The 12,370-nt window shown below is 35.2% G+C and overlaps 1 protein-coding gene across 2 annotated transcripts in view; it reads right to left on the bottom strand.

Moving 5' to 3' along the window:
* Nucleotides 1–12,370, bottom strand: part of LOC148944239 (uncharacterized) — a 38,088-nt gene continuing 25,718 nt past the window's right edge. The window contains exons 5-7 of one of the 2 annotated variants that reach the window (XM_089100094.1): nt 11,465–11,620; nt 6,297–6,441; nt 10–234 (exon numbers count right to left, since the gene is read on the bottom strand). In XM_089100094.1, the coding sequence (XP_088956220.1) occupies nt 6,317–6,441; nt 11,465–11,620 (281 nt within the window). In that variant the 3' untranslated portion in view covers nt 10–234; nt 6,297–6,316. Of the gene's footprint in view, nt 235–6,296; nt 6,442–11,464; nt 11,621–12,370 lie in introns of both variants that reach the window. The other variant, XM_089100096.1, reaches the window with a different exon arrangement.

Raw genomic sequence — 12,370 nt, 5'->3', positions numbered from 1 at the left:
GAATAAAAACTACTCAATAGTACAGGGCAAATGGAAATATTATTTAAAATAAAATTAAACAACTTTCTTAATGAAATTTCGCTTCTTCGATTTCTCAAAAATATAACAGCAAAACATAAAAAAAAGAAAAAAATGTATTCTAATCTTTTGACAAAATCTTAGAATGTAGTTTCAATTTCTATAAAAACATCGATCTGCACTTGGTAGAAAATCAGTGTAGTAAAATCAGCCCACCTGGAAAAAAAGGTTTCATAAAAGTCTATTACTATTACTAGTAGTAACAACTCAGTGAAGCACCAAGTCAGGAGAGGCCAATACAGCTGTGCACATTTCTTTTAAGTTCTTGTATATAATTTCTGCCCAAAAATTTGGGGACGAACTGCTTTTCGTTAGGCCAAGGATAGATGAACAAAAAGGATACTCTTTGGGAATTCTTAATCCTTTGTCCGTAAAACGTGGCCTAGCCAAGAACGTTATTCAGCAGGAATTAAATATCAAGATGAAAAAGTTAAAGGAGAACGTAAACAAAAGTTTGGCCCTGATATTAACGTTTTTTGAAAAAGAAAGCGTTTTTTTTATGAACTCCAGACGTTGCATGTGGCATCCCCATGGTGGAAGAGGGTAGATTTAACCTTTTTTTTAATGCGCAGTTGATATACGGATATGGAAGAGTACATGTCTTCTTGCTTTTTTTTCATGGCATTAAACCTCTAAAATATAATAAACATCTAGATTGGAAAATTTGGGGGAAAAAGAAAAAAAAATCGAAACTTATGTTTTGAAATAAGCATTTATGTTATTATTTGCAGAAAATTTTACGAGACGCACGAAAATTTTTCTTGGTTGTCGACGAGGCAGTTTGAAATTCTACCAGTATTAAAAGTTAATTGATTTCTAAAAAGTTAAGCTTTAAAGCTTTGGCATTTTACTGATACAAAATGTAGGGAATCCGCAAAATCAAAACTTCAGAACAGAAAAAGTCACAGAAGGAATTTTGTTCCTGGAAAACCACTGTAAACTTCAGTTCCTAGAAGATTAAGATTGGTCTATCAGCGTTGGATTCTACATTGTCAAGAAAAAAGGTTACCTCCAGGATGTCTAGGAAATCAATGTATAATAATAACCTTAAATATTATATCTGGATATTTCAGACCATTTTTTAATATAGAAGATAGCATGTCTTCTAGCTTACTTCTCATGACATTAAACGTGTCAAATATAATGCATATGGAAATACAAAAATTTATGAAAAAAAAAAATTAGAACTACTGTTTCGAAATCAGGATCTCTAGAATTATTTCCAAAAATATATTAGAGATAAGGAAACTTTCATCCGGTTGTCGAAGCGATAGTATAAAGTTCTATCAGTATTCAAGATTATATGATTTCTAAAAAGTTAAGCTCCGAAGCTAAGGCATTTTACTGAGACAATATGTAGTGAATTCAGAGAATCAAAAACTTCACAATAGAAAAGTCACAGAGGGAACCTTATTTATGATAAATTAATGCAAACTTCTGTTCTTCGAAGCGCAAAATCTGTCTTAAAATTGTCAAAATAAAAAAATAAATCAAAACATTGCTCTGAAGCCATATAAAATATGAAGTTTTTATTTACTCGAAAACTACTGGATATTGCACACACTTCACTGAAACTTTTCTGTCTCGATTCATATACCAAGGAAAAATCCCGAGTTCGCATTTCTTACCACTTAGGAGCTACACACCATTGATCACGGAAAAAAACAGGCAAAAAAAACGTAATATAGTTTGTTTTACGTAATATAGTAAACGTAACGTAATATACTTTCTACTAAACATTAACCATTATCACTAATGTTCCTAACTGCATTTCTAGCTTTTCTCCCTAAGATACCATCAGTGTCGTCACAAAATATTTTACTAAAATTATTCAATCTGTCTTCTACATTGTGAAATTTTAGACGCTCTAATTTTGTATTCAACAGTTCCTGGAAAGTTTTGCGTAAAACGTAAGAACGTCAATATAGTTTTGCTCCGCAACTTAACTATTCTTGCTGAGACAGCAAACTTTTTTCCGACATTTTTTTTATCGTACTCCAGCAGAAAAATTAATCTTATAAACAGAGAAAGATTTGCATATGTCTTCTAGGATTTCGGGAACTAATTCCGGAAAAGTCAATATTGGTTGCCAAATTACGATTTTTTAGGATACTGTCAGAAATTTTTGATTTAATGTCTCTTGTATTTTGTTCGATTAAATCCATGAAAATCAAGGAAGATGAGAACTTTACCTTATATAAATTTACTTTGTTCACTTAGAAATCATTTCCGAAGTTTTCATAACGCGTTAAATTTTTTTATACCCAAAAAGTAACATTTTTCTCGACAAAGGAGATTTTTTTTTTTCAACGCGGATATACAGGTTTAAATCTTCTAAGAACTAAAGCTGACATTGGTTTTCCACCTGACTTTCCTATTTTGCAGTTTTGATCCTGTGAATTCCTTACATTCTATCTAAGTAAAATGTTGTAGCTTCAAAGATTAACATTTTAGGAATCAATTAACTTTAATACCAATGGAAATTTGTATTACCTCTTCGACAACCTAAGTAGATTCCCGTATCTCTCATAAATTTTGGGGAAATAATACCGGAAATCCTAGTTTGGAAAAGAAGTTCTGAATTTTTAAATATTAAACAAGGGTAAAATAAAATTAAATATTAAATTTAGGTTATAATAATATCATTATAGTTTATATAAAACATCCTCATTAAATATTAAATAAGGATATTACAGGATATAAATTTTACGATTACTTCGTACATATAGAACTCATTTCAGAATTTCTCTTATCACACGTTGATATTATAAATAATAATTTACAACAATGATGTAGTATTTGCAAACGTGATACGGGAGCATACAAGTTTATTACAAGTGAGTTTATTACACTGTGGCTCCGCAACTGTGACCCATGGGTAGTTGCTGCAACATTACACTGGGCCTTGACAATATAAATTTATTACCAGTGAGATATAGTGGCAATTGTGGCTCTGCAACAGTGACACATGAATAGTAACTGCGACATTCCAAAGGGCCTTGACCATACAAATTTATTACCAGTGAGATATAGTGGCAATTGTGGCTCTGCAACAGTGGCACGTGAATAGTTAATGCGACATTCCAAAGGGCCTTGACCATACAAATTTATTACCAGTGAGATATAGTGGCAATTGTGGCTCTGCAACAGTGACACATGAATAGTTACTGCGACATTCCAAAGGGCCTTGACCATAGAAATTTATTAACAGTGGAGATATAGTGGCAATTGTGGCTCTGCAACAGTGACACATGAATAGTTACTGCGACATTCCAAAGGGCCTTGACCATACAAATTTATTACCAGTAGGATATAGTTGAAATTGCTGCTCCGCAACAGTGGCCCATGGGTAGTTGCTGCGACATTCCACAGGGCCTTGGCTATACAAATTTATTACCAGTGAGATATAGTGGCAATTGTGGCTCTGCAACAGTGACACATGAATAGTAACTGCGACATTCCAAAGGGCCTTGGCCATACAAATTTATTACCAGTGAGATATAGTGGCAATTGTGGCTCTGCAACAGTGACACATGAATAGTTACTGCGACATTCCAAAGGGCCTTGACCATACAAATTTATTACCAGTAGGATATAGTTGAAATTGCTGCTCCGCAACAGTGGCCCATGGGTAGTTGCTGCGACATTCCACAGGGCCTTGGCTATACAAATTTATTACCAGTGAGATATTGTGGCAATTGTGGCTCTGCAACAGTGACACATGAATAGTAACTGCGACATTCCAAAGGGCCTTGACCATACAAATTTATTACCAGTGAGATATAGTAAAAATTGTGGCTCTGCAACAGTGACACATGAATAGTTACTGCGACATTCCAAAGGGCCTTGACCATACAAATTTATTACCAGTGAGATATAGTGGCAATTGTGGCTCTGCAACAGTGACACACGAATAGTAACTGCAACATTCCAAAGGGCCTTGACCATACAAATTTATTACCAGTGAGATATAGTAGAAATTGTGGCTCTGCAACAGTGACACATGAATAGTTACTGCGACATTCCACAGGGCCTTGACCATACAAATTTATTACCAGTAAGATATAGTTGAAATTGCTGCTCAACAACAGTGGCCCATAGGTAATTGCTGCAACATTCCACAGGGCCTTGGCTATACAAATTTATTACCAGTGAGATATAGTGGCAATTGTGGCTCTTCAACAGTGACACATGAATAGTTACTGCGACATTCCAAAGGGCCTTGACCATACAAATATATTACCACTAAGATATAGTTGAAATTGCTGCTCCGCAACAGAGGCCCATGGGTAGTTGCTGCGACATCCACTGGGCCTTGACCATATAAATTTATTACCAGTGAGATATAGTGGCAATTGTGGCTCTGCAACAGTGACACATGAATAGTTACTGCGACATTGCAAAGGGCCTTGACCATACAAATTTATTACCAGTGAGATATAGTGGCAATTGTGGCTCTGCAACAGTGACACGTGAATAGTTACTGCGACATTCCAAAGGGCCTTGACCATACAAATTTATTACCAGTGAGATATAGCGGCAGTTGTGGCTCTGCAACAGTGACACATGAATAGTTACTGCGACATTCCACAGGGCCTTGACCATAAAAATTTATTAACAGTAAGATATAGTTGAAATTGCTGCTCCGCAACAGTGGCCCATGGGTAGTTTCTGCGACATTCCACAGGGCCTTGGCTATACAAATTTATTACCAGTGAGATATAGTTGCAATTGTGGCTCTGCAACAGTGACACATGAATAGTTACTGCGACATTCCACAGGGCCTTGACCATACAAATTTATTACCAGTGAGATATAGTGGTAATTGTGGCTCTGCAACAGTGACACATGAATAGTTACTGCGACATTCCGCAGGGCCTTGACCATACAAATTTATTACCAGTGAGATATAGTTGCAATTGTGGCTCCGCAACAGTGACCCATGGGTCACAGTTCCTGCAACATTTCACAAGACCCTGGCACCAGAGGTATAGTTTTCAGTCATTTCCGGGCTTAGTGGATTCGGCAATAACGATTTATCAAGTGATTAATGGAAAATTTCATGTTGTTCAGGAGACATTTCTAAACTTACAAAAAAAAAAATCGCTCTTGGGAATGTATGTTAGGCAAACAAAACATTTACGGACACTTTTCTTTGAAAATCCTGTAGCTGTCTATCGAAGGCTACAGGAGGCTCAACTATAGTTCGAATACATCGGCTATAGCTGTGAACGGTGAATGCTAAGAATCGAAGTTGTTACTTTTTAATGTGAAACTTGACTCATATTTATATTTTGTATTTTATTCCAATAAATTCGACATGTAATGTCAATACATCATAATTACAACAACAAAAAATTCAGCTTGATAAACTTTGTGGTTATTTTTTTGTATTACAAAGAAACGTAAAAGAAACCAGAAGAAAGTAATTTAAAGAAAATCTTCTTGTTCGTCATCAATTAGTGTTTCTTTGACGTTGACAAAAATAAATTTGTTTTTCTGAAAAAAAACAACTAATTTTTCTGTAGCAAAGAAAAAAAATAAATTTTTTCAAAAAATGTAGATGATTGTAGCATTTATTGCTGCAAGAGACAGCACTTTTAAAAACAAAAGATAAGGTTTCAGACACTTGGGAATAGTTCATAGTTTATAGATACAAAAAAAAAATTGGATAGCCCTTTAAAAGGCGTTGGAGCTATCATAGATCTACTATTAAATATTTCAATGACATATCCGATATTCATTGCTAATAAAACCTAGAAACAAGAATTGATGTCCAAGCTTAAAGAAAAAACCCTGAGCTTTAGGAGGGCTGAAAAACAACGGAGATATTTAGTACTTTGAGGATTTTTATGCTAGAATTAGCATTTAATAAAACTAACATGTCTATTACATGTATTATTCCAGAAGCCAGACATTTAAATTTAATACAGCGGTACATGAAGAGTTTCCGCAGTCTTTAAAAATGATACAAATATCTGCATCGTTTTCTTCGTGTCCGCATTTCCTATATCGAGGAATATCAATTTTTCAGAGGTTAGAATATACCAATTTTCATTTTGCCAAAGAATATAAAAAATGAACTGAAAAATAAAGAAGTTTTCACGTTTAATAGGCAGCAGTCATTTAAGGACAAATACATTCTACAGGCTATCATTAATTATAAGCAAGAAAATGAAATAAAGTGGGGTCAAAGCAACAATTATTTTATAGCTTACATTTCGAGCACCAATAGAAATTATCGAGGCTCCCCACCAATCAGAGGTAAGCCACTGACGTTTTCATCTTGGATAAGTTGCGATACTGGCAAAAGGTCCAAAGCAATCCATTCAGATAACAAAGCTCTCACTTGTGTCTCTGTACCTAAAAAAGGACATATCGATATTATCCAGGATATCGATATAAAAGAGATATTGACATTATCATACTGTGAGAGGATAAAAACTATTGGCCAAAAAATAATTGGTCATACATATCAAGTACAAACAGAAAGGTCACGAAAAAATCAGTTGAATTATTTTAACTTGAATTAAATTCACTTTTTTATTTCAATTTCTTAAATATCTTGGGCAGATGTTGACTGTAAGATCTTCTTATAGGTGTTAGTTTAATACTGAAAAAATATTTTCAGTTTGCTGCACAAATGTGCAGCAGTTTAGGATAGTCTTTGTTTTAGCCAGGGTTGCCACCTGTAGAAAAAAGTACTATTTCAGCACTATTTCATCATGTGTAGCTCTGTAACACATGCGACATTGAATGTAGCACTTTTTCTCTTATATGATCAAATTGAAAATATAGATACATAAAACGCAATTACATGACGTGTCTTACATCAAATTAAATATAAAAAAAACAAGTTTTTTAGACTGAAAGTAAGGAGCGACGTTAAAAATTAAAACGAACAGAAATTATTCCGTATATGAAAGGGGCTGTCCCCTCCTTAACGCCCAGCTCTTTACGCTAAAGTTATTTATTGTTTTGAAAAGTAGTGTTATGAGAAAGAGTCAAACTTTAGCGTAAAGAGCGGGGCATTGAAGAGCCCCCTTTCATATACGGAATAATTTCTGTTCGTTTTAAGTTTTAATGGCGCTCCTTAGTTACAGTTTAAAAAACTTGTTTTTTTTATTTAATTTTCTGAATATTTTTTAATTAATGCAGGTTTTCAAGATTGCTCACCGTACATGAATAATTAAAACGAAATTTCTAAATCCAATTTACTTTTTCTAAACTAATAATAACCTTATAATAGCTTAAATTTGATTTTTATTTCACTTATTTAAGAGTGAACCCTGAATTACAAAGGATGTTTAATTAGAATAATAACCTCTTTTAAAAGATAAAACAACTTTATCGTAAGAGCAAGCTATTGAGGAGAGGCAACCCCCCTCATATAAGTAATATTTTCTGTTGTTTTTTTTTCAATTTAATTACTGATTATTTTTTAAATAATGTGGGGAAATCCGGCACCCCCTTCATGGAAAATTCCCTTCCCCCATGAAGAATTCCTCCATGACAAATCCTCCCACGTAACCCTCTCCCCCTGAACCCCCACCAGAAAAAATCTATATGCAAACATTAGGCAAGGTTCACAACTTGTAGCCCTTCCCCTGGGGACTGTGGGGGATTAAGTCATCCTCAAAGACATAGTTATTAGATTTTAGACTATGCTGAACAATATGGCTATCTCAAAATTTTGATCAGGTGGCTTTGGGCAAAAATGAGCGTGGGAGGGGGCCTAGTTGCCCTTCATTTTTTTTGTCACTTAAAAAGGACACTAGAACTTTTAATTTTCGTTCGAACGAGCCCTCTAGCAAAATTCTAGGACCCCTGGATCGATACGATCACCCCTGAAAGAAAAAAAAAAATAAAATAAACACGCATCCATGATCTTTCTTCTGGCAAAAAATACAAAAGCAGATAGGAGCTTGAAACCTCTAAAGTAGGATTCTCTGATACGCTGAAACTGATAGTGTGATTTTCATTAAGATTCTATGACTTTTAGGGGGTGTTTCCCCTTTTTTCGAAAATAAGGCATACATTCTCAGGCTCGTAACTTTTATTGGGTAAGACTAAACTTGACGAAACTTGCCGGGTCGCTCCTTACTTACAGTTCGTTACCACGGACTGTTTGAAATATATGTCAGAACATTTTTTTGCATGACAATAATCTATATACATCTAAATACGGGATATGCGTGTGCACGGAAATTTTCCCATTCAGCGCTCCGATCAGCTACATTTCTTAAGAATACTTTTTTTCTCTACACTAAAGATTAAAAAATTGGCGTAAAAACTAATCCAAGTACACTTAAAAGGACCATGCAAATAATGTTTTGACTGTGGCACTGTGGCACCAACAATCACTGCGTAGCACACCAAATCGGACAATTGTAGTACTTTAGGAACTGACCGTGGTGGCAACTCTGGTTGTAGGATCCCCGTCGCAGCAAGGTTCAGTGACAAGCTTACTACTTTGTAAAAAGACCCAGTAACTGGAACGTCGATTCGACGCCATGTGCCAACAATGGCCCCGGAGGATCTTTATCCTTTTTTTTAGGATATTCTAAAACATAGGAACAAACCACCAGATGTTGAATGGTGTTAGTGATTCAGGATTCATTTCACATGAACGTTATATGAATATATATAACGAACATGAATATATGTCAAACATTTTTTTGCATGACAATAATCTATATACATCTAAATACGGGATATGCGTGTGCATGGAAATTTTCCCATTCAGCGCTCCGATCAGCTACATTTCTTAAGGATACACTAAAAAAGATTAAAAAATTGGCGCAAAAACTAATCCAAGTACACTTAAAAGGACCATGCAAATAATGTTTTGACTGTGGCACTGTGGCACCAACAATCACTGCATAACACACCAAATCGGACAATTGTAGTACTTTAGGAACTGACCGTGGTGGCGACTCTGGTTGTAGCACAGTGGATTGATGCCAAGTTTGGCAGAAGGGGGTCCAGAGTTCGATCCCCGTCGCAGCAAGGTTCAGTGACAAGCTTACTACTTTGTAAAAAGACCCAGTAAGTGGAACGTCGATTCGACGCCATGTGCCAACAATGGCTCCAGAGGATCTTTATCCTTTTTTTTAGGATAGTCTAAAACATAGGAACAAACCACCAGATGTTGAATGGTGTTAGTGATTCAGGATTCATTTCACATGAACGTTCTATTTGAAAAACAGAATTAATTGATAAAAGTGGGTTTATTCTAGGGGCACCAGTTCTTTGAAATGTAGGGGGGAGGCGGAGAGATATTTTCAGATTCTTTTTCAAATAAAGATTAAAAAATCAATTTTACGCAACCTAGAGGGGGAAGAAGGGGAGCAATTTCAACTTTTTCCATGAAAATATCAAAAAGGATAATTTACAAGACAGAAAAAAGGGGGAATAGAAAGAACACAAATGCCCCTCTACTCTTCCCTCTCTCAATTAGCGCCCGCCTGATTTAAATTAAGAGTAAATTTTATCCAGGTTAAATCTGGATGATCAGGTTACAGCCAACATAAATCAGATTAATCCCTATTTAGGTAAAAAATGTCAAATCCCTTTTCATTAAAAGGTCTTTTACTTTTATTGTACAATTTCAGCATTTCGATTAAATAATTGATCAAATAAATAAAGTATTTAATTAGACAAATGGAGTATTTTGATTTTCCTTGTAGCTACTTACTACATAGAATGTTTTTCAATTGAAATAACTCATCCCTACAGTTCCACTTCGCCAACCATTATATGGTTTTAAATTGCTCGATTCAGGGCGACTTGTGAAAAATAAGCCCGATTCGTTAAATAATTCTCTTTTCGGGTTTTAAAAAACATTTTGTTGCGATTATTTTCAAGATAAATCTATGAAACAGTCTTGGTAGAATTAGACTAAATTCGTATCAAAACTGGAAACTCTTCATACCATAGACAACAATAACTGGATTTCCCAGATTTATATTATGGTTTATTATTTTTTTTTTCATTGGGAGTAATGCTAGGTGTGTTTCTACAGTTTAAAATTTTTTGACAGCCACTGCTTCCATTATCCTCAAATTTCTAAAAAGAAAATGGCCTTTCCGATATTTTCCCCAAAACTAACGTTAACAAAAGTTAAAATCTATATCGCGTTCCCTCAAAATTAACGCTAACAAAAATTAACAAATATATATCGAGTAAACATTCGCAAACCGTTAATTTTCGAGAATATTTGACTTCAATTTTCAAGAATAACCGATAAAATTTGAGGATATTGACCGTAATTTTCGAGAATATTTGACTTCAATTTTCAAGGATAATCGTTAAAATTCGAGGATACTGACCGTTAATTTTCGAGAATATTTGACTTCAATTTTCAAGGATAACCGTTAAAATTCGAGGATACTGACCGTTAATTTTCGAGAATATTTGCTTCCATTTTCAAGGATAACCGTTAAAATTCGAGGATACTGACCGTCAATTTTCGAGGATAATGACCGTTAAAATTGGGGGGTTATGACCGTTAATTTTCAAGAATATTTCTAAAAACTCAATTTACTACCAGGGAAATACGAGGAAACCCCGAAAATTTTGGGAGGAATGGAAGCAATGATTTCGCCTGTTTGAGCCTTTCAGTTTTACTACTGAGTGCCAACCTTCTATTGGGAACGACCTTTGTAGATTTAATCAATAGCACCAAGTATCTCAGAATGGGTATTCGGGGGCCGACCGTTAGAAATTCATCATTAGAAACTCATTTGGGAGGAAACAACAATTTTGGGAGGAATGGAAGCATTGATTACGGCTGCTGAGCCTTTCAGTTTTACTACTGAGTACCAACCTTCTATTGCGGCACGTCCTTTGTAGATATAATCAATAGCACCAAGTATCTCAGAATGGGTATTCGGGGGCCGACCGTTAGAAATTCATCATTAGAAATTCATTTGGGAGGAAACAACAATTTTGGGAGGAATGGAAGCATTGATTACGGCTGCTTAGCCTTTCAGTTTTACTACTGAGTACCAACCTTCTATTGCGGCACGTCCTTTGTAGATATAATCAATAACACCAAGTATCTCAGAATGGGTATTCGGGGGCCGACCGTTAGAAATTCATCATTAGAAATTCATTTGGGAGGAAACAACAATTTTGGGAGGAATGGAAGCATTGATTACGGCTGCTTAGCCTTTCAGTTTTACTACTGAGTACCAACCTTCTATTGCGGCACGTCCTTTGTAGATAAAATCAATAACACCAAGTATCTCAGAATGGGTATTCGGGGGCCGACCGTTAGAAATTCATCATTAGAAATTCATTTGGGAGGAAACAACAATTTTGGGAGGAATGGAAGCATTGATTACGGCTGCTTAGCCTTTCAGTTTTACTACTGAGTACCAACCTTCTATTGCGGCACGTCCTTTGTAGATATAATCGATAACACCAAGTATCTCAGAATGGGTATTTTTGGTGAAAAACAGGACAGCCTCTCTTGCTGAAATCTTTTTAAAGATTTCTCCGAACTTCGGGCTGAAAGAAGACAGGATGACCCGATGAGCTGAAAAAAAAAACAAACAAACAAACACAAACACAAAAAAAAGAAAAAAAACACACAAAAAAATAAACAAAACGATAAGGGATAATGCAGGTTGCTTGGTAACTGAAATATTAATGTCATAATAGAGTCAGAACTTTTGTACCCATATTAGCGTCAATCCATTGACAATTGGGAGTTCATTAGATCTATGGGGATATTTTTACAGATCTACGGGGGAGGAGGGCAACAATATTCCATAGGGGCACATATATCCTACCCCCTCTCCATTTACGCCCCTCCGCCACCAAAAATGAGTAATTTTGGTAATCCATACAGTATTATCGATTATTATTTCTTTCCCTAGTGTCGGCATGAATTTTGAACAAACAACACTTAAATGAATGAAAAGTATGCAACTTTTTTTTTGTCTTGGTTACGAAACGAGTGACAAAACGAGAAGAAACATCAATATTATAGTGGAGCTGGAGCTTTTCTAAGCCCCTACCCTAAAAGTCATGTAGCCTGGCGAATGCAGTGAGAGTATATATGCAAGACATGGCTGATGGCCATATTTGAAACTCTAAAGTTCTCTTCGAAGCATTAGGGATTAGATAAAATTGCCTGAAAATGTGAAAAACCCGTTTTTGAAATTACAGCGAAAATAGAATGTTTTTTGCTGACAAATATTCCTAGCCCTCTTAGCTAAATTAACGACAAATTTATTTGTAATCATGATATATGTCATGTCATTTATGCACAGAAATTTGTATG

This window comes from Artemia sp. Qi Xiang Cuo, chromosome 14 (genome assembly GCF_049724085.1).
Source record: "Artemia sp. Qi Xiang Cuo chromosome 14, ASM4972408v1, whole genome shotgun sequence".
Classification (NCBI taxonomy): Eukaryota; Metazoa; Arthropoda; class Branchiopoda; order Anostraca; family Artemiidae; genus Artemia; species Artemia sp. Qi Xiang Cuo.
This window is presented reverse-complemented; position numbering and strand designations above follow the sequence as displayed.